The sequence below is a fragment of the Thalassophryne amazonica genome, chromosome 3, assembly GCF_902500255.1.
Source record: "Thalassophryne amazonica chromosome 3, fThaAma1.1, whole genome shotgun sequence".
Classification (NCBI taxonomy): Eukaryota; Metazoa; Chordata; class Actinopteri; order Batrachoidiformes; family Batrachoididae; genus Thalassophryne; species Thalassophryne amazonica.
Window position 1 is genome coordinate 113,677,120 of NC_047105.1, and position 22,723 is coordinate 113,699,842.

Consider the following 22,723-nt stretch of genomic DNA (forward strand, 5'->3'; position numbering starts at 1 on the left):
TTCGTAAATCTAGCTTGGTGAATATTTTTGACCCCTCTAACGATTCAAAGGCGGACGACATCAGTGGCAGTGGGTAGCGGTTCTTGACTGTTAATTCATTCAATCCCTGATATTCGATACACGGACGCAGAGTCTTGTCCTTCTTTTCAACAAAGAAAAATCCTGCCCCAGCTGGTGAGGAGGATGGTCGTATCAGGCCGGCATTGAGTGACTCCTGGATATACTCCCGCATGGCAGAGCGTTCTGGGACAGACAGTGAATACAATTTACCACGAGGTGGACTGGTTCCGGGCAATAAGTCTATTGCACAATCGTAAGGACGGTAAGGCGGGAGCGATTTAGCTTTAGCTTTGCTAAACACGGGCGCTAGATCATGATAGCAGATAGGAACCTCCTGGAGGTCCAAAAAAACAGGTTGTTGCTGGGATTCACATTTGATTAAACATTTCTCAGAACAGGAGGAACCCCACTCCTTAATCTTTCCCTTAGACCAATTGAAATTGGGGCTGTGTTGTTGCAGCCAGGGATGCCCCAAGATCACAGAGTGAGTCATTTGATCAAACACATGGAAGCTAATGGTTTCAACATGGTTGCTATTTATTGTGAGACAGACAGGCTGTGTTTTATGTGTTATTTGTCCTAATTCGTGGCTGTCCACTGCCCTGACCACCAGAGGGCGACCGACGTAAAACAACTTAAGGTGCAGGGACCTGGCACCACTGGATAACATTAAATTGGCATCTGAGCCAGAATCCACAAAGACATGCACATCCTCGGAACAATGATCAGATTCCAATGTAGCAGTAATAACATTCTGGGATATTGAGGAAGAAACTGAACTGTGACTCACCCGCACTGATGCCTGAGACCTCATTGCGGCACCCCTGACTGGACAACTAATTACCACATGCCCTGATTGTCCACAATAAAAACAAAGTCCTTCGTCCCATCTGCGGCGCCGTTCCTCCTGAGACAGCTGTGTTCAGCCCAGCTGCATGGCGTCGAGTTGCCTCGACGTCTGCATGGTGGGTGCTTGGTGGTCCAGAATTTGGCGTAACGGAGCATTGAGGAGCGTAACGAGGCTCGCGGCACGAGCTCTCCGATAAGCGCCAGGCGATCCGGATGGCAAGGGCGATCAGATCATCCAATCCCTGGGGCAGATCGACAGAAATAAGCTGATCCTGGACATCGGGAGGCAACCCCTGGTAGAAGGCGTCCAGGAGGGTGGCAGGATTCCACTCACTCTTGGTAGCCAGGACCCGGAAGTCAACAGCGTAGTCTGCCACCCGGCGAGTGCCCTGCTTCAACCTTAGAAAGGAGCGCGCTGCCTCATGTCCCGGAGATGTGTGCTGGAAGACCTGCTTCAAGGCTGTAGTGAATGCTTGGAGGGAGGAGCAAGATGGCGCCTGATGGCTCCACTCCACTGTAGCCCACGCTGCAGCCCGGCCTGATAAATGTGAGATCATGTAGGCTATCTTGGTCTTGTCTGATGGGAACATGGTGGACATTAATTCAAAATGTAGTTCACATTGGGTTATGAACGGCAGAACATCACTGGTCTCCTCGGAGAATTGCTCCAGGCGGAAGAGCTGAGTGCAGAGGGCAGACTCAGCTATGGAAGCCTGTAAGGTGGCCGGTGGATCAGGTGGCGGCTGGCTGGATCTCGCCAGGGCGGGGCCGGCCTGAATGTCGAGCTTAGACAAGAGAAGTTCCATTTGGGAACTTACAGATGACATGAAGGCCTCTTGTCTTTGTGCAAGCTCACTAAAACTAGCACTGAGAGCTGTGAGCCAGTCTTCTTGCTCTGCCAGTTGCCTACTGTGGTGGAGTACAGCATTTTGGAATGGAGCCGAGCCCGCTGCATCCATCATTGGCCAGATTGATCTATCAAGACTGGTAAACAGATGTGACAGGATGCAAATGCTGGACATGGACTCAAGGCTTAGTAGACAAAAGCAATTTACTTGGCCAAAAAACAGGGTCTGGCACATGGATAGGCAATCCAACAAGGCAAACAAGAGCAAGAACATCAGGCAGGTGCGTGGTTGAAAATACAAGCGAGAAGTCAAAAAACACGGAAAGCAACCAGGTCGAGAACGAGACAAAGAAGGCTGGAGAGAAGGCATAGAGTGCATCTATCTGGCGAGGTATCAGGGCAAAAAGAGGATCTTAAATACACCCAAGTTATGAGGTGTAGATTGGGAGCAAGTGTGCGTGGAACTCACCAGAATGAGGGTGTGGCCAGGGAGAGGGAAACACCCACCACCAAGAGACAGGAGATACAACCAAGAGAGACAGGGACAGTAAAACCCAAGCAGGGAAAAACCCTGACAAGAGAATAAGATCACACAGAAGCAAACATAGCGAAAGCATGAAAACAAAACCAGGCAGAACCTCACATCCTGACACCGGGAGAAATTCACTCCTTGGAGCAACAGGTTATTGATTTATTTTTTCATCTAAGGACATCCACGTTAACAGTAATGATAATGGAGACTGCCATTCAATTCCAAAAAAAAAAAGATAAAAAGTCTAAACTGGTTATTATTATCCGGTTTGCACACAGGAAATTTAAGAATGATTTGTTAAAGCAAACAAAAGTTGAGAGGAACTGAGGTGTATGCAGTGGTGGGCACACTTCCGATAATCCGATAACAGATAATTATCGAAGATAATGTTTTCAGTATCTGATTATCTTTTTAGATAACTTTAAAAAACATTATCGGACCAATTATCTTCCGATTAATTTTTATCCAATAACTTTTAAACTGATAAACAAAATAAACAAAGTTGAACAGCGACAAGCATTTTTAAAATTAGTTCAGCACCCACCTGTTAAAAGTTTTGTAACAGACGCATAGTTATAACCTTTGCAAAGAGAAGAGAACTGCTTGTATAAAAAGCATCTCAATCCTCTGCAAACAAAAGAAAAACAGCCCCAAAAGGAAAAAGAAAAAAAAAAAACATTTCCTTTAATACCATACCGATATGCCCACAATATGACCTAAGTCATCCAGAGGCATACATTTTTAACTTATGGTTCAAATTTTAACCAAACTAATTTTGGACAAGTTTAAAATTTAAAATTACTGTCATGTCTGAAGTTTCATAAAGTAAAAATATCAGATATATGTTTTAGTTTTAAAGTAATGTGCTAATTTTTAAGGTTTTGTGAGCACATGCTCTGCCCCGCAGTGCATTTTGGGTAGGATGATGTAATCTCAGTACGTCACGACAGGACAAATGCATTTCAGACTCTCTGTTCAGGCTCCACGGACAACAGCATTAAACTCTAGTGCCTAAAACTCTCTTGAATATATTCTCTGCCTTTACAGACGTTGATTTTTTTAATTGCGTTTGTTAAATTCCACGCATTTTAAATGTGAGCAGACAAGGATTATCTAGAATTTGTTTTGAAAGCCTCTACTGCCATCTAGCATCTGCTGGCCAGTAGTGTTCATGGCAGTGTCTGGGAACCAGTAGATGGCAGTGTTCTATTTATTTTGACCCCGGTTATGTCAGATGATTGTCAAATCAACTTTTTTTGCTTTGCAAATGGCTTTTTTTTTTTTTTTTTTTACAAATGAAGTTTAAAAACAAAACAACTGCAAAATAATAATAATAATAATAACAACATTATTACAAGACAGCTCTGCAGTGTTTGCACAGGCACAGTGCGAACGGTTGGATGCTGCTTGTAGCTTTCAGCAGCAGGATAACCTCACAACAGCCAACCACAATAATATATCAAACAGGTTTGATTCTCATTCGACCATACGATCAGCGATCAGGAGGTGGTCGTCAGATGTTGACTGCAGCTTGATACTCCATGAACACTACACGATGCAGGATGCACGATTAACCTTAAACTTGGTCCAAAAAATTCCTGCATGAAAAATCATCTCGCACACTGTAAAGCATGTTTTACAACATCAAATGAATGTTGTAAAGAGAGAATGTGGAGAGAATGTGCGCAAACATGCGCACATTCTCTCCACATGCAAAAAAATTTGCGATGACACTTCCAGGGCTCTGTAAAAATGCCTGTTTTTACAAATAAAAAAATGGAATATTTTACAAAAGCACATTTAAACACCAACACACGACAGACGTCACATTAACGTGTTGGTTTACATAATGAATGACTGAACCAATCAGTGTTTAGCAGAGGCGCGTTTACCCAGAATCCTTTGCGATCTGTCTCTTTGTTACAAAACGTCAGAATTAGTGCATTATTCAACATTAAAAGATATATGTTATATTTTAACTTTGTACAAATGACAGAATTGACATTAATGGAGTTATTCTATCAGTATTAATGTTATTTATAAATCAACACCATAACTCAATATGACTTTATTTTTCAAGACCTCCGCATGACCGGAGGTTTGTCATTGATAGAAAGCTGGTTTTACGGCTGCTCTGAGGGTGCCTCTGTGTTGGGAGGGCTGCAATAAATAAGAGCTTCCAGCAGGGGCCGAATGTTGAAGAAAAAAGTGTGGTCTCATTGTTTGGGTTTCGGGGTGCGTCTGTGCTCGGAGTGCTGTAGTAAACAAGAGCCTCGAGCAGGGGCAGACTGTTGGAAGAAAAAAGTGTGTTCTTATTTTTGGGTCTGTTATTTTTAATATTATTAGAAGCTATTAAATTTGTTTTACTAGTAGTTGTAAATGTGCCAGAGATAATATTGGAATTTATCTGTTATCGGTTATCTGTAACTTCCAATACATTTTTGGGTGGTTTATTGTTTTATCTTTATCGAAGATAACTTTTCAGTTATCTGATTATCTGTTATCGAAGTTAATTTTTTGGTTATCTGTGCCCACCACTGGGTGTATGTAAATGAACATTTTACAAAGAAAAATTCAGATATTTCAAGACAAGTCAGAGCTCTAAGAAAACAGAAAAAAATACAAGCAACTTGGACCAGGAACTGTACAGTGTGGATTAAATTAAATAGCAGCTGGACTTTGCCACATTTTTAGTTTGTGGATTATAGTTTTTTTTTTAATGTCAGCCGATTCTTTCCAATTTGGAGCTTCATCACCTTGATATGCTCTATGCTAGCAGACTGAGGAAGAAGGCTAGAGACATTGTAATGGACACAGCACACCTCAGGAACTCCTTGCTGAAACCGCTACCGTCTGGGAAGCAGTTCAGAGCAATAAAGGCCAGCACAAATTGTTTGAGATACAGCTTTTATAAAAATTATAAAAATTTTTATAAAAATTAATTTTTATAAATAATTAGTTTTAATGTTAGCGTGCATGCACCAGGAATGCAAATCAAGCAAGTGGGTCAGTATATGAGATCTTATGGGAATTCTGTGGAAAGTTGAGACTGAAACAGGAAGTGACAAATTTTGAGTCCACAGTGAAACAGGAAATCTCAAATGTGTTTAACTTTGGAAAGTTTATATATATATATATATATATATATATATATATATATATATATATATATATATATATATATATATATATATATATATAATTAATTTTTATAAATAATTAGTTTTAATGTTAGTGTGCATGCACCAGGAATGCAAATCAAGCAAGTGGGTCAAGTCAAAGGTAACCTTAAAACCTTCTCTGCATGATGCCATAAGAAAGAAAAGAAAATATTTGTTATGGAATCCCCCCCCACCAGACAAATATTCTTTTTATTAAGGAGAGGTGATGGTCTTGTGGTTAAGCATTGGGCTTGAGACCTGAGGATCCTTGGCTCAAATCCCAGCCTGACTGGAAAATCACTAAGGGCCCTTGAGCAAGGTCCTTTATCCCCTAGTTGCTCCCAGTGTGTAGTGAGTGCCTTGTGTGGCAGCACCCTGACATTGGAGTGAATGTGAGGCATTATTGTAAAGCGCTTTGAGTATCTAATGCAGATGGATAAGTGCGATATAAATGCAGGCCATTTATCATTAATATGAGCTACAATTTTGCAACACGTTACAAAAATAAATCTATGAAGCTTGGATTTCTATAGAAACTAAATTTTGTCATATAGCTTTAATGTTTAAAATACTATTCATAGGACTTTTATGGTGATTAGATGGACTCATTCATTCATTTAAAATGCATGTTTTCGCCTTTACTGCAGATACTGTTACAAGAAATTAATAAGGAGCCCCATCAAGATAAACCTCTGGTGCCGCCAGTGTGGCCCTAAAAGCTTCATGCCCTGACTGGACAAATGGTCAGAGTATCAGGTCCCACCGTTTCTCCTGGAGACTTTCCTCCCAAACACAACATTTGCACCCTGCTGCGACCAGCTGACGCCCATAACAGACACAGAGCGCAGCTCCAGAGACAACTGATTCTGCCAACATCTGTGACAAATAGAAGATCTAACACAAAAGGCAGGAATGTCTCTCTCCTCCACCTCCCCCACCCCCTCAAAATCAATCAATCAATCAATCAATCAATCAAACCAAATCAAAGCCTCCAACGCGTCTTCCTTACCGCAGAGCAGCTGCATCCAGGCGCACGTCTTGTAGACGGTGGCGGTGTTGCAGAAGAAGAAGAGGGTGAAGCAGCCGATGCAGCTGATGATGAGCACCATGGACATCAGCACGAAGAAGGTGGCCACCTTGAAGGCTCCGGACGGGATGGAACCGAAGTCGGAGAAACTGCCGTGACACACGAGCTCACGGGTGGACTTGCCGTTGTCCACGCAGGAGTGGAACAAGCCGAAGTGTCCGGCTTGGGGCGTGTTGGCGCTGTCTCCGATCCAGTAGGGCTGGGTGAACACCACCACCGTGATGATGGCCAAGCAGATGGTGAAGATGGCCCAAAGCACTCCGATGGCCCTGGAGTTACGCATGTAGTTGTCATGGTAGATTTTGGAGGCTTCTTGCGAAGGCAGCATTTTTCTTCTCCCACCCCCTCCCCAAAACCCCCGAACCTCCTCCTCTCGCCTTCTGTCTTTATGTGGAGATAAAATTCTGGTACAGAAAGAAAGAAAGAAAACACTCCGAGCCCCTGTTTGTTCGTCCTCTTTAGCTGATCCACATCCTGCTCTTCTTTTGGATCGTGCATCTGAACGCCATCCTCCATCGCACAATCAGTTCAGCTGTGGAGCGTGATTCCACTGACGGGAAAATCCTCCTCCTCCCCTTCCACTCAGCGCGTAAAGACGCGCGATGGAGCGAACCGCGCGCACGGAGCCAACCAGCAGAGATCCAGGACGGTTCGGAGGGCTGGATGTCAGCTTTCTTCTTTCAGCACTTCTTCACTTTAACGACATCTGCTGGCAAGTTTCCACATGAAGCTTTTCTTCCGCAAACCAGCTGAGATCGGAAAGAAAACGACGCGCGCAGCGTTTGGTGCACAGACTGATAACCAAAAATACCTCCTGAGATCCCCGTGCGCGGTCATGCTCTCTCCTTGTGCGTGCAATCAGATGTTGTGCTGAATTCAGCACCACTGCCGTGAACAGCACCTCTTCGCGGGAACGCGCATTCGCCTTAAACTCACATTTAACTGCACAGATACACAGTTTGCGCGGACAAAAACGTGCACAAATCAATATGATTCTGATTACTTTCTCTCCAGATTCGTGGAAGTGAAGAGAACGTGTTCCTATTTACGAGAACTTGACTGCTTTTGTTCAGGAGGAACGAAGCTTCTGCTATTGTCATATTTATTTTATGAGGTTTCCTCACACATGATGGTGCTTGTTTTAGTATTTATTTGTTAAAATTATTTTAATTTTATTCATTGATGTTATGGATGAATATCTAGCTTGATTCACTGTGGAACGTTTGACGACCCTGTTGGAATCAGACTCAGTGTCCATTCCTTGTTGTGTCTGTATAAATATTAAAACTGTCTGTATATAACGTATAAAATATTTATTCAGAATATCCTAATAATCATTATCATTAATATGCATATGTCACGGACATGAATGAGCAAAGCTCATCAGCATCTCACCATGTCATTTAGGTCCTTCAGACTTTATTTTGAGTAAATGCTTCAGGGGAGCATTAGCATGGCAAAAACCTTTTTAAGCATTTTCCTTATTTTGCCTTTCAGCTTCTGGAGGAGTTCTGCCCCCCAGACCCCTGCCTTTTGAGGCATTTTTATTTTTTCTTTTCAGCTGACCCCCTAATTCCAGCCCTCTTAACCACCTGCCACTTTAAACATTTTTTTAATGCAGATGTAAATTAATATTCAACGTTTTCAGCTAGTTGACAGTAGGGCTGTACAATATGGCCATATTATCGTATCTCAATATTGTCATATAAATTGTCATGTAAATGCCACTTATATACATGCTGTTCATATTCTTGAGCCGTTTAGGTGGGTAGGGAGAGTTCCCATGGGATAAAAAAGCTTTTCAACCTACCATCTCTGGTTCTCAAGACCAGGCACCGAAGTGGCCTCTCTCTCTCTCTCTCTCGTTTTTAAAGATATTTAGGTGTACGTTAGTAAACACTAGTAGAGTTCCACCTGAGATTTGTAATGTATAATAGAAGATACACCTTCCTGAATTTTCATATCAATATGATATATGATATAACTGATTTGACACAAAGTGCAGCAACAGTGAAAATTAAACATTCTTAAACAAAACAGTAAAAATACCACACTCATTTTGCACTCATCATAAGGTTAGGATACTGTGCCCTCCAAAAGTATTGGAACACTTGGCATTTCACACATTTTAACTTGTTTATGCCATTTTAAAGGCAAGAAATACACACAAAAAAAGAATAAACATTTCTAAAATTATCTTAAACTCAAACTGAAAGCAAATCTCTAAAACTTGATAAAACCTGTAAATAATAATCGGTTTTAGTGCCAGTTTTCTTTAAACAAGTCAGGGGTGTTATGTGTCGACGCGGTTTGAGGAGCGGACCTGAGTCTGACAGAACCCAGCGGTAAAAATAACCAGAAGGCGGTTCCCAACAGAAACAATTTATTTTTCACCTGTGCTTACAAATGTAAAACATAAAAAGCGTCCCTCTGGTGGAGTGATAAGTGGCACGTTCTCCAGCGCCCGCAAGGATTAAAGCCCGGCGCTCCTGGACTCACTACCACCGCCAAACACCCCCCAGGTGGACACGACGAACCGATTCTCTGTGGGGCAAAGAGAAGGTGAGGTGAGTCAGCAGATACAACTCTATCTTTCGCATAACACACGCTATCAGCAACACACTCAGGTCAATGTTTCTTTTTAACTTTATACAAATGAGCAGCCTCTCACAACAAGTGGAGGATCCCTTATCCTGCACGCCACCGCAGTGAGAAGCAAGCTGCACAATTCTCTTCACAATCTCAGTTTACTGTGTAACAAAACACCAAGATACTATCAACAGTTACTTAATCACTTAATTACCTTTAGCGTGTGCTGACAGCATGTGTCCTCACCCTTCCCTGCTTCACGGGCTCGATATGTCAAACCCAGGCATGGTCCTCAGCATCTCACAAACGAACGTCACAAGGTCGAGTTCCCGGCAGTTCTGCTCAAATCACACATGACTTATATGCAGAACGCCATCCAATTATCTGCTTCAGCTGCAAGTCTTCAAGGCCGCACGTGAGCCCTTGCCACAGGTGTTCCACATGACGCTAATAAGGGTGAGGACTCTTCAGCCAGCACTTTCTCCACAGACAAATCAGCCCTCATGCCACCTGGAGAGCAAAGAAAAGAAAAGAACACCAACACAGCCAGCCACGCCCCCCCAACACACAACAGTACCCCCCCATCAACGGGAAGCCTCCCGGCGACCGAACCAACCAGGCCCGAGAACAGCACCCCCCTCCAGGGTCCACGGCAGAAAGCAGGACAGGCACCGCAGCAGGAAGGCCGGCTGGAATCAACAAAAGCCCCCAAAACATTACCCAAAAACAAGGTCACTCACACAGAAAAAAAAACAACATAAAAACCCACCCAACAACCTCCCCAGGGGACCGTCCCATCAACCCCGGGAAGAAAAGAAAAACTCCCAAACGCAAAACCCCCAACACAGTCCCTCAAACACAATACAAACGAAAATGCATAAAAGAAGAATAACAAACAACCCCCCCAGAATGACCTGCAGAGCCCAACCCCCCCCAGAAGGCCTTCATTGCCAGTTCCAGGAGGAACAGCCAAAACCATAAGCCCAACAAAGGTCCCCAGGTGCACATGGAGCAACACGGCGCCCCCCCCAGGGGACCGTACCATCAACCCCAGGAGGTACCCACCCCACAACCCCGGAACCCCAGATTTGGTCATACATGGCTGGGCGGTCCCAAGCCAACTCCCCCCCAGGGGACCGTCCCATCAACCCCGGAGGTGGAACCCGGAAGGAAAACAAAACGAAATCAAAAACCAACCCCCGGAGGACAACCAAAAACAACCCCGGGGGGATATAAACGACCATAAATCCCGTTACCCTCCCCAGCACCCCGAAAGACCCCAGGTCCCTCCCAGAGCCCCCCGGCGGCTCAATTTTGGCAAACGGCCCAAAAATAGTAAGCCGGAGAAGGGAACAAGGAAAAAACTAACCCAGCTCAACCCCAAGGCGCAGCAGAGAACTGGAAATGCGTCCAGTGCCACAACTCGACCATACCCCAGCCTCTCGGGAGGGGTGGAACTGCCAAAATGGCAAACGGCAACAGATCGGCCCACCCCTCCGACTGAGGTAAGTCTCCGCTGCACCACACACCAGCAACACCAATGACGAACGGTACAAAGGCTCACCGAGGCTGGAGTGGAACCGGGCCCTAACCAAACCAAAGAAACGCCTCTAACACCCCCCCCCCCCCCCCCCCAGGTGCAGAGGTCTTCTGAGAATGCTCAGCGTGACCAACCTGCACCACCCCACAACCCACAAGACGAACGGTCTTGGGGCAAGTGAGGTCGGGGTTAGGGATGTAGAGAAATAAAAAACAACAAAATAAAACGACCCAACAACCCAAACGAAAAATACCTAAACCACATACAAACTTGACAATTAAGTGAGCCCATCAATCACTCCACCAGATACGCCCCTAACTCCCCAAACACTCATAACCCCTAATTAAAGAAAACAAAACGTTTACTTGTGCTGGAATTTTTTTTTCTTCTTTTTTTTTATTGTGTTATTTTGCCTGTCCCAGAACACTTGGAGTTACGTCGCCGTTATTTCTCTTGACGCTTATGTGTCGGGGCAATACAGACATCTCTACTCGTCCGAGCTGCATGGGCTCGTCAACAGGAGGAGCTGGAGGTCCCGTCGGAGGAGCCTCAGTGGGGCGAAGAAGAGGCGGCCCAGACCTGTGTTGGGGAAAGCCCCGAGACAAAAAAAACCGCTCTGATGGGCGTCCTCTCTCGCGTCCACGCTCCCTCATCCGATCATCCAGACGAATCACCAACGATATTAGCTCATCTAAATCGTTTGGCTCATCACGGACCGCCAGCTCGTCTTTTAGTGCCTCATTTAACCCGACTACAAACACGCCCCGTAAAGCTACGGCATTCCAACCGGATTGAGCAGAAAAAATCCGAAATCCACGGAATACTCCGCCGCACTCCGCCTCCCCTGCCTGAGATTCAGCAACCGTGGGCACCGGTATTCGTTTCACCGGATGGTCAAAACCAATCGGAACTCCCGGGAGAAATCCTTAAAGGACCCTAACAATGGCGAGTTGTTACTCCACAACGCAGTGACCCAAGCCAAGGCGTCGCCCCGGAGCAGATTTGTTACATAGGAAACACGACTTCCATCAGAAGAGAAGGAAGCCGGTCGCTGAGTAAAGACCAAAGAACATTGCATCAGAAATGAAGCGCAAGCTTCGGTGTCTCCCGCATAAGGCTCCGGATGACAAATAACCGGTTCGAACACCGAATCCCTGGGTGACGGAGTTATCTGCCCCGGTATCGATGATGCCACAGCTGGAGCTGCAGGAAGCAGAACGGCTTGCGCTGCAAGCTCCGTAACACGGGCGTCTGTTTGTTCAAGTCGATTTGCGAGATGCTGTAATTGCTCCCATATTTTCTCCAAGTGTTCTTGCACCTTTTCGGCAAAAGGAACCGCCTCTGCCGCTGGGTCCATTATGGAATGGCCGGGAACTACTGTTATGTGTCGACGCGGTTTGAGGAGCGGACCTGCGTCTGACAGAACCCAGCGGTAAAGATAACCAGAAGGCGGTTCCCAACAGAAACAATTTATTTTTCACCTGTGCTTACAAATGTAAAACATAAAAAGCGTCCCTCTGGTGGAGTGATAAGTGGCACGTTCTCCAGCGCCCGCAAGGATTAAAGCCCGGCGCTCCTGGACTCACTACCACCGCCAAACACCCCCCAGGTGGACACGACGAACCGATTCTCTGTGGGGCAAAGAGAAGGTGAGGTGAGTCAGCAGATACAACTCTATCTTTCGCATAACACACGCTATCAGCAACACACTCAGGTCAATGTTTCTTTTTAACTTTATACAAATGAGCAGCCTCTCACAACAAGTGGAGGATCACTTATCCTGCACGCCACCGCAGTGAGAAGCAAGCTGCACAATTCTCTTCACAATCTCAGTTTACTGTGTAACAAAACACCAAGATACTATCAACAGTTACTTAATCACTTAATTACCTTTAGCGTGTGCTGACAGCATGTGTCCTCACCCTTCCCTGCTTCACGGGCTCGATATGTCAAACCCAGGCGCGGTCCTCAGCGTCTCACAAACGAACGTCACAAGGTCGAGTTCCCGGCAGTTCTGCTCAAATCACACATGACTTATATGCAGAACGCCATCCAATTATCTGCTTCAGCTGCAAGTCTTCAAGGCCGCACGTGAGCCCTTGCCACAGGTGTTCCACATGACGCTAATAAGGGTGAGGACTCTTCAGCCAGCACTTTCTCCACAGACAAATCAGCCCTCATGCCACCTGGAGAGCAAAGAAAAGAAAAGAACACCAACACAGCCAGCCACGCCCCCCCAACACACAACAAGGGGATGGAAACATAAACATTTCCAAGTCACTGAATATGTCTTAGACTTTATTTACATCAGTTATGAAGAAATACAAAAGTTTCTTTCACCAAAACATTAAATCTAGGCTTTCATCTCAAATGTACTTTCTGTCAAATTGTAGCTGAACTTTCAGGTCTTCTTTTTAAGAAAATCCTCCTCTACACCACTTCACCATGAAGCTGGATTTATATTTTTAATTAATTTATATGAAGTTGTAGAGATTTGCTTTCAGTTTGAGTTAAGGAAGATAATTTTAGAAAAAAATGTATTTGAAATGGAATAAACAAATTAAAATGTGTGAAATACCAAGTGTTCCAATACTTTTGAGGGCAACTGAGAAACACTGAGGAGCAGCATCTTACATCTCATATACGAGGTCTGTGAGAAAAGTATCTGACCTTTTTATTTTATGCAAAAAATATATGGATTTGATTCATGTTTTTACGTCAGCCAAGCTTGAACCTTCGTGCGCATGCGTGAGTTTTTTCACGCCTGTTGGTTGCGTCATTTGCCTGTGGGCAGGCTTTGAGTGAGCACTGGTCCATCCCATCAGCTTGGCTGACGTAAATACATATGAATCAAATCCATATATTTTTTGCATAAAATAAAAAGGTCGGATACTTTTCTCACAGACCTCGTATAGTGCAGCAGATAAGAGGATATTTAGAGTGGAATCCTGCAAATGGTGATACAAGCATCAGATTTGGCACAAATAACCCATAGACATGAACTCTTTAAAAAAACTGATTGGCCACTTGAATTTTCAATAGACAGCCAGGTAGGGGTCAACTGAAGAATTACACAGGGGTCAAAATTAAAAGATGCTCCAATCATATAGAAAACTACCACATTATTTGCCTGATCATAAAGATTCCAAAAAGGTCTAGTTTGGACAATCTGTGACTGAATGTTATGTAGTTATGAGGTAAAAGCAGCAAGAATGGTGACAAAGATCAGTTTCAGTTTGTACAGGGGTCAAAAGTTAAAGTTGCTCTATTAATTTTGCTCCAGCTGTATTTGTGCTGAATGTGATGCTTGTATCACCATTTGAAGGATTGTTTCAGTTATCTGCTGCACTAATAAGCCAACAGAGCATGAACCAGCTGCTGTCTGTTAGCTTAAACATGTATATAAGGCAACCCAAATTAAAGGAGAAATGCTGTTTTTAACAACCTGTACCTCTTTTCTGGCATAAAATAAGTCATAAAATTGGTTTACTCACCAGTATAAGTTTGGTGTGATTAAAAGTCCATAGTTCAAAAGACATGTTCAGTTCAAATCTGAAGCAAACATTTTTTTTCTTCTTCTACTAAGGAGGATTAGAACTTTTTGTGGTACACAGCACTAACTACTGGACAGGAGGAACCTAGCAGTCAATGTGACTCACTAATTTGAAAATGCAGCTCTTTGGGTCGTGCCTTGACATGTCAATCATCTGTGTCCAATCAGATTTCAGGGGAGTCCAGTGAAACCCCGGCCTCCGCTCTCGCTCCACTCATGCCAGGAAGTGTTCAATATTTCCTGTTTTACTGTGACTGAGAATTTGGCACTTCCTGTTTGAGTGTGAGCTTGCCACTGAGTTCCCGGGAGATTCCATGGGATCTCATTTGTCAATCCAGGAAATGTTTGACATTTGAACATTTCCTATTTTACTGTGGATTTGAATTTTGGCACTTCCTGTTTTGGCTCCGCTGCATGACGCTTCGCTCATATATTATGAGGATTGCTATTGTTATTATTATGATAAAAATGTACACAAATCAATGGTTGTCATTCCATGTTACTTCATCTTCTAATACAAAAGAAAAGTGAAAATGTGTATTTTTGGAAATGTGTGTAAAATATATTTTCTGTCTAACTAGTTACATATGGAAACAGATTTATTGGGGGAAGGCTGACGGCAGTAGCGGTTCCACACTGAATTACTCCCCATGTGAGACGTCATCCGAGTGCCCCCCCCCCCCCCCCAAAAAAAACCCCACACAAAATATTGCCTAAACAGCCATTTTTAAAAATTATTATTTTTATTATTTTGGATGTGCACCTACAATTGCAATTGAAATTGACATCAAAAGACCGCAGGCTACAATATAACTCATACAAAACATCCATGAATTGCAAATTTGAATAAACACACCCTCACATGCTAAATATCTGTCATTAGATGCTTTATTAGTCTGTCTTTCAGGGAGGAACAATTCGCTCTTTTATTAAGGTGCATATTCAACATTTAGCTATATATTTAACTTGATGTTTGTAAATATTAGGCTAAGTGTGCAAATACTTAGCCAGAACTAATCTGCAAAAGTTTTGACAGCAATATGATAATGTAGTGTTTGCTTTTTTTTGCTCTAATCTTTTCTCTGTTCTGTACACCTGTTCTGTGTGTGTGTGTGTGTGTGTGTGGGGGGGGGCATTTTGCAGCAATCCAGTCTGCCACGAAATGCACCCTCTCCTACACCCCCCGAAGGTGTCATGTGATGAAATTTGCTGTACCTATTAGTATCTGTACTATGAATTTACTACTAAAAGTATTTCATGCTGGGATTAACAGAAAACAAAACAGTTCAATATAGGAGTATTCATTTATGGGCAGTACAGTGGCTTAGTGGTTAGCAATGTTGTCTCACAGCAAGAAGGCCATGGGATCGATTCCCACCTGCTTACCTATGGCCTTTCTGTGTGGAGTTTGCATGGTTCTCCTCGTGTCTGCATGGGTTCCCTCCGGGTGCTTCGGCTTCCTCCCACATTCAAAGACATGCAGGTTAGGTGAATTGGAAACTTTAAATTGTCTGTAGGTGTGCATTCAGGTGTGAATTTGTTGGTTTACTATATGTGGCCCTGCGACAGGCTAGCATCCTGTCGGGGGTGTACCCCGCCTCAAGCCCTCTGCCAGGCTACTGCCCCCATACCGACCCTGATCCTTAATTGCTGTAAGTGGGTATAGACAATGGATGGATGGATGGAGTTTTCCTTCAGGGAGGAGATGGGAGGGTGTGCATTTCATAGCAGACTGGCTTGCCGCAAAATGCACCCCCCCCCCCCCCCCCCAAAAAAAATCCTTCTGTCCAGTCCAAGCATGAAATACTTTTAAGAGTAAATTCATAGCACTTAAATTAATAGGTACAGCAAATTTCATCAACATGACACCTTCCAGGGGGGAGATAGGAGGGGGTGCATTTCACGGCAGACTGGCTTGCTGTGAAATGCACCCCCCTAAAAATATCCTTGTGTTAGTCCCAGTGTGAAATGCTTTTAGGAGTACATTCATAGTACAGATACTGATAGATACAGCAAATTTCTACAACATGACACCTACTTATGTTTTATATACTTTAAGGATGCTAAAATCCATGGTCAGTTTGACCGAAGGAGGCCAAGGACACTGGTAAAATAATAATAAAAACAATAAAAGTAATAATTAATAATGACATTTAAAATGAGGCTTAGCTTCATAATTAACTTATTTGATGGAGAAAAAGAATCACATTTGAATTCACTGGCATGGGAATGCTGGTAACATTTCAGTTTAGATTTTATTTTGACACTACACTACAGTATCACATTTCTGTCATACATTTTTAGATTAGCTATTGCTAAGTATTTACACATTTAGCCTAACATTTACAAACATTAAGCTATATACGTATTTAGCTAAATGTTGAGACAAATATGCACATTAATAAAGAGCTAATTGTTCCTCCCTGAAAGACAGATTAATAAAGCATCTAATGACAGACATTTAGCATGTAAGGGCATGTTTTTTCAAACTTGCAATTCATGGATAAGAGTTATATTGTAGTCTGCTGGCTTTTGATGTCAATTTCAATTGCAATTTCAGGAGTACTTCTAATACAATTGTGCTCAAAAGTTTACATACCCTGGCAGAATTTTTGCTTTTTCTGCCATTTTTAAGAGAATATGAATGACAACACAAAACCTTTTTTTTCACTCATGGTTAGTGGTTGGGTGAAGCCATTTATTGTCAAACAACTGTGTTTCCTCTTTTTAAATCAAAATGACAAGAGAACTACCCAAATGAACCTGATCCAAAGTTTACATACCCCTGTTCTTAATACAGTGTATTGCTCATTTAACATCAATGACAGCTTGGAGTCTTTTGTGGTAGTTTTGGACGAGGCTCTCTGATGGTAAAGCTGCCACTGAATATGTCTTGGACTTTATTTACATCAATTACAAAGACATACAAACAATATGGCACTTTATGGTAAATCTGCATGGAGTAGACAGTTCTCAAAAACTGAGTAACTTGTGCAAAAAGAAGAGTGAGGAAAGCCACCAAGACACCCAGACAAATCAGGAGAAGTTATGGGCTTATGTGGCTGTGATTGGAGAAATTGTGCACAGTGCAAGCTTTGCATTTTGCATCACTCCTCTTAGCTTCATAGTGGAGAAGAGCAGAGAAGGATTTTCTTTCACCAAAACAGATCAAATCCAGGCTTGCATCTCAGATGTACCTTCTGGTAATTTGTAGCTAAACTTTCAGGTCTTCTTTTTAAGAAAATCCTCCTCTATACCACTTCATCATGAAGATGGATAACTGGTGATACAAAATGCAAAGCTTGCACTCAATTCAATTTCAATTTATTTTCATTTATATAGCGCCAAATCACAACAGAGTTAACTCAAAGCGCTTCACACAGGTAAGGTCTAACCTTACCAACCCCCAGAGCAACAGTGGTAAGGAAAAACTCCCTCTGAAGAAGAAACCTCAAGCAGACCAGACTCAAAGACCCTCTGCTTGGGCCATGCTACAAACATAAATTACAGAACAATTCACAGAACAATTCACGGACGAATATACAAGAAATGCTATTGGCGCACAGGACAGGAGGATCAACAACACGAATACAACTCCCATCTCTGGATGGAGCTGCACCTTAAACAGAGAGAAATAACAGAATCAGGCATCAGAAAGACTAAAAAATACTGTATAATTTGCCAGCATTAAACAACAAGAGAAACAGAGAAATACTTAGGTGATCGCCAGCCACTAGCCCTAAACTTCACTAAAAGACCCAGAATTTAGGTAAAGTTGAGGCCGCAGCCTGCTCCAATTACTAATAAATGAATTAAAAGAGTAAAAAGGGTAAAAGAAAACTGTACCAGTATGCTAGCCATATGAAAGGGAAAATAAGTGCGTCTTAAGTCTGGACTTGAAAATCTCCACAGAATCTGACTGTTTTATTGACGCAGGGAGATCATTCCACAGAACAGGGGCATGATAAGAGAAAGCTCTGTGACCCGCAGACTTCTTATTCACCTTAGGGACACAAAGTAGTCCTGCACCCTGAGAATGTAAAGCCCGGGCCGGTTTAATTAGGTCAGCTAGGTAGGGAGGTGCCAGTCCATGAATAATTTTATAGGTTAGTAGCAGAACCTTAAAATGTGATCTCACTGGGACAGGAAGCCAGTGAAGGGATGCCAAAATGGGTGTAATGTGGTCGAACTTTTTGCTTTATTTCAAAAGTCTGGCTGCAGCATTTTGAACCAATTGGAGACCCCTAATGCTAGACTGTGGTAAACCAGAAAATAGAACATTACAGTAGTCCAATCTAGAAGAGATAAATGCATGGATCAGGGTCTCGGCATCAACCATAGACAGGATGGGACGAATATTCACTATATTTTGCAGGTGGAACAAAGCAGTCCTAGTAATATTTCTAATGTGGAGGCCAAAGGACTGAAGGATCAAAAATTACCCCAAGGTTCCTCACTTTGTCAGTGTGATGTATGACACACGAGCCGAGGCTGAGCGTTAACTGGTCAAATTGATGCTGATGTCTCACTGGACCAAGAACCATCATTTCAGTCTTATCAGAGTTTAAAAGTAGGAAGTTTCTAGACATCCAACTTCTCACTGCTGCAAGGCAATCTTCTAAGGATTTTATCTGAACGAGATTACCAGCAGTTATCGGCATGTATAACTGAGTATCATCTGCATAACAGTGAAAGGTAATCCCAAAACACCGCAATATGTGCCCAAAGGGTGCTATATAAAGGGAGAAAAGCAGGAAGCCTAAGTCAGACCCCTGAGGAACCCCAAATTTCATGTAACTAAGGTTAGAGGTAGTGTTACTGTACAAAACACAGTGAGAATGACTGGTCAAGTATGATGTCAGCCATGCAAGTGCACTCTCAGTAATCCCAAAATGATTTTCCAGCCTATCAAGTAGAATATGATGATCCACTGTATCAAATGCAGCACTGAGATCTAACAGCAACAGAACTGTAGTGGAAACCGAATCCATTGTAAGCAGAAGATCATTCACCACTTTAGCGAGAGCCGTCTCTGTGGAATGATATTTTCTAAAAGCAGACTGCAGTGGCTCAAAGAGATTATTCTCAGTAAGATAGTCTACGAGCATTTCTTGTATATTCGTGACACCACTTTTTCCAGAATTTTAGAGAAAAATTATAGATTTGATATCAGTTTTTCAATACACTGGGGTCAAGATTAGGTTTCTTAATTAATGGTTTAATTACTGCAGATTTGAAACATTTAGGAACAGATCTAGAAGTTAAAGAGAGATTAATAATTTCCAGCACATTTGGCCCGAGTGGGCCACAGGTCCTTAACCAGTTTTGTTGGTATAGGATCAAATAAACAGGTTGTGCTTTTTGTTGCCATTACGAGTTTTGTCAGCATGCCTAGTGAGATACTATCAAATTCTGTAAATCTAGGTAATACCTCAGTAATGGCGCCGACCTCAATAGCAGGGTGTAGTGGCTGGGTTAAGGCATGCCAGGATATGTTTAACCTGATGTCTTCATTTTCTTCCCAAAGTAATCCAGGAAATCTTGTGCTGTAAAAGGAGAGCGAACTACAGGTTCAGGTACAGGTTGTCCATGCATAAGTGTTGCCACCGTGTCGAACAAGAACTTTGAGTTATGCTTGTTTTTGTTGATCAAATCAGAGTAGTAAGTCTGCTTTGTAGCCAATAATGCATGCTTATAGCCTAAGATAACATCACGCCACGCAAGGTGACACCATTTCCGTTCTAGACCTCTTGCTTTATGCTTGAGGTCACGCAGATAAATGGTTTTACCCAACCGCTAACTATGAGTGACAAAAAAGTTTTTGTGTTGTCATTCATATTCTCTTAAAAATGGCCAAAAAAGCAAAAATTCTGCCAGGGTATGTACACTTTTGAGCACAACTATATATAAATGGCTGTTTGTGCAAATTTTGTGGTTTTTGTTGGGGGGGGGCTCGAAGGGGGTCTCGCCTGGGGAGTAATTCATTGTTGAACCGCCACTGCTGTCCCCCTTCCCCACCAATAAATCTGTTTCCATATGTAACAAGTTAGACAGAAAATATATTTCACACACTTCCAAAAATACACGTTCTTTTCACTTTTGTATTGTATTTGGAAATGAAGTAACATGGAATGACAACCAGTTTTGTGTACATATTCTTCTTATTATTCCTCTTATTATTATTATTAATCATCATCATCATCATCATCATCCCGAGTCACACTAACTGCCAGAACGCTCGTAGCACGGGCCGAGGCGGAGGATTAGCAGCAATCTTCCACTCCAGCTTATTAATTAATCAAAAACCCAGACAGAGCTTTAATTCATTTGAAAGCTTGTATCTTAGTCTTGTCCATCCAAATTGGAAGTCCCAAAAAACAGTTTTATTTGTTGTTATCTATCGTCCACCTGGTCGTTACTGTGAGTTTCTCTGTGAATTTTCGGACCTTTTGTCTGACTTAGTGCTTAGCTCAGATAAGATAATTATAGTGGGCGATTTTAACATCCACACAGATGCTGAGAATGACAGTCTCAACACTGCATTTAATCTATTGTTAGACTCGATTGGCTTTGTTCAAAATGTAAATGAGTCCACCCACCACTTTAATCATACCTTAGATCTTGTTCTGACTTATGGTATGGAAATTGAAGACTTAACAGTATTCCCTGAAAACCCCCTTCTGTCATGGAACCAAGGTGACTGTGATTTGGGGGAGCACGGTTTTAACACAGGTGGTGCAATCATGTCGAGTGTAGTTTTGAGCACTGAGTTTAAACTATCCACAAGTCTGCCTACTGACTGGGTATTTGTCAAATGTGAAGCTAAGACATCAGGCAGTCTACTTGTAGCTTCGAGTTCAGTCTTAGTTGAGGAGTTGATGCATCGCCGTAATGATATATAAGGTTGTTGTTCCACTAAACATGGCAGCAAAACTGTAAACTTAATAAGTGAGTGATCAGACACCACTGATGTAAGAGACATGATGTCAATATTCGTGACAGTAATACCACATGCGAGAACCAGATCCAGGGTATTTACACTAATGTGCGTTGAATCCCGAATGCATTGCCGAAATCCTAATGCATCCACAATTTCCATAAATGATTTGCAGAGGGTTTAGGGGTGGTTCCAGAGTAGCATATATAAGATGCCTAGAAGTAGCTTTAGGTTTAAGACATTCCACATGCATTGTAGGTAGCAGACACGAAATCTTTACTATTGCTGGAACAACCACTGGGCCATCCTCAATTTCAACATCATCCAATATAGTAATGGGTATTAAGTTTGGAAAGCAAATCCCTCTATGATTTTTATGGACACGACTACGGAAGCAGGCCAGAGTCTCAACTTGTTGAAATTCCTCCCTGGCAAATAAACTGCACTATCACCATAGTGGATTTTCTGCACTAAATTCCCCGCTAATGGATTCCACACCCACATTTGTCATAAGCCTTGCAGGATCTCTAATCACCTGCTCCGTGGCCTGCTGTAGATTCCTAATGTTACCCTCCCTGTAGAGCTCTATCTATGTTCGCAGACAAGATGGCAGCGCCTTCCCCAGTAGGGTGGAGGCCGTCCGGCATCAGCAAGCCATGGTGGCCCCAGAACGAAGGCCAGTTATCAATAAAGCTAAAGCCTTGCTGTCTACAAAACTGCGCCAGCCACCTATTTAACGATTATCAGCCTGCTAAACGCCTCATCAGTACCCCAGGAGGGGAGGGGACCAGAGACTATTAATCGATGCCGACACATCTTTCTGGCAAGGTCACAAGTCCTCTCTATGTCCATTTTTGTGACCTCTGAGTGCTTCATCCTGATATCTTTGGTGCCAACGTGAAGAACTATGTGACTATATCTCATGTCATGTTCCTTCGTCTGGCTTCCCTTCTGCAGCGTCAGCACCCTAAGATGAGGTGCAATGTCGGGAGCTCTGGCCCCAGGAATACATTTAATGTCAGCCGGCGTCTGTAACTTGACTTTGCGGGTGATAGAATCCCCTATCACTAAAGTCTGGTGTTTCGGCCTGGAGACAGGAGTGGAAGTCACTTGTGGGCTCAGAGAATTCACATCTGGCAAATCCAAGGGGGAGAACTGATTCACAGTTCGCACTGGCGAGTGTGATCAGGGTGCCACAACCGGGCACCAAGCCCTACGGGGCTTAGTCCGCCTAGCCACAGTCCGGAAGCCGTCCTCCACAGCCGGCATTTCTAAGCTGATGCTAATGGGCTCGCTAGCCGGCCCAACACTAACCTCATCTGGCGTGCCCGTAACATCTAACTCCACTGAGCTAAGAAGCTGCTCTAACTTATAGACACAGCTCTCTAAGAGAGCCACCCTATCTTCCAACATCATGCAGGATTTATGGAGGGTGTAAAGTAGAATTAATAGTGTACTTGTGCACTAAGAAATTCAAGAATGTAGCCAAGCAAACACAAGCTAACCAATAATGGATAAGCTAACCACTCCTAAGGCTCACACAGACGCAAATAAATTTATTAAAATTC

At 43.0% G+C, this 22,723-nt stretch overlaps 1 protein-coding gene across 1 annotated transcript in view; it reads right to left on the reverse strand.

Annotated features, from left to right (window-relative positions):
- Positions 1-6,870, reverse strand: part of lhfpl4a (LHFPL tetraspan subfamily member 4a) — an 80,161-nt gene extending 73,291 nt beyond the window's left edge. The window contains exon 1 of the mRNA XM_034167338.1: positions 6,459-6,870. Within this exon, the coding sequence (XP_034023229.1) occupies positions 6,459-6,864 (406 nt within the window). The 5' untranslated portion in view covers positions 6,865-6,870. The remainder of the gene's footprint in view (positions 1-6,458) is intronic.
- Between the last annotated feature and the right edge of the window lie 15,853 nt (positions 6,871-22,723).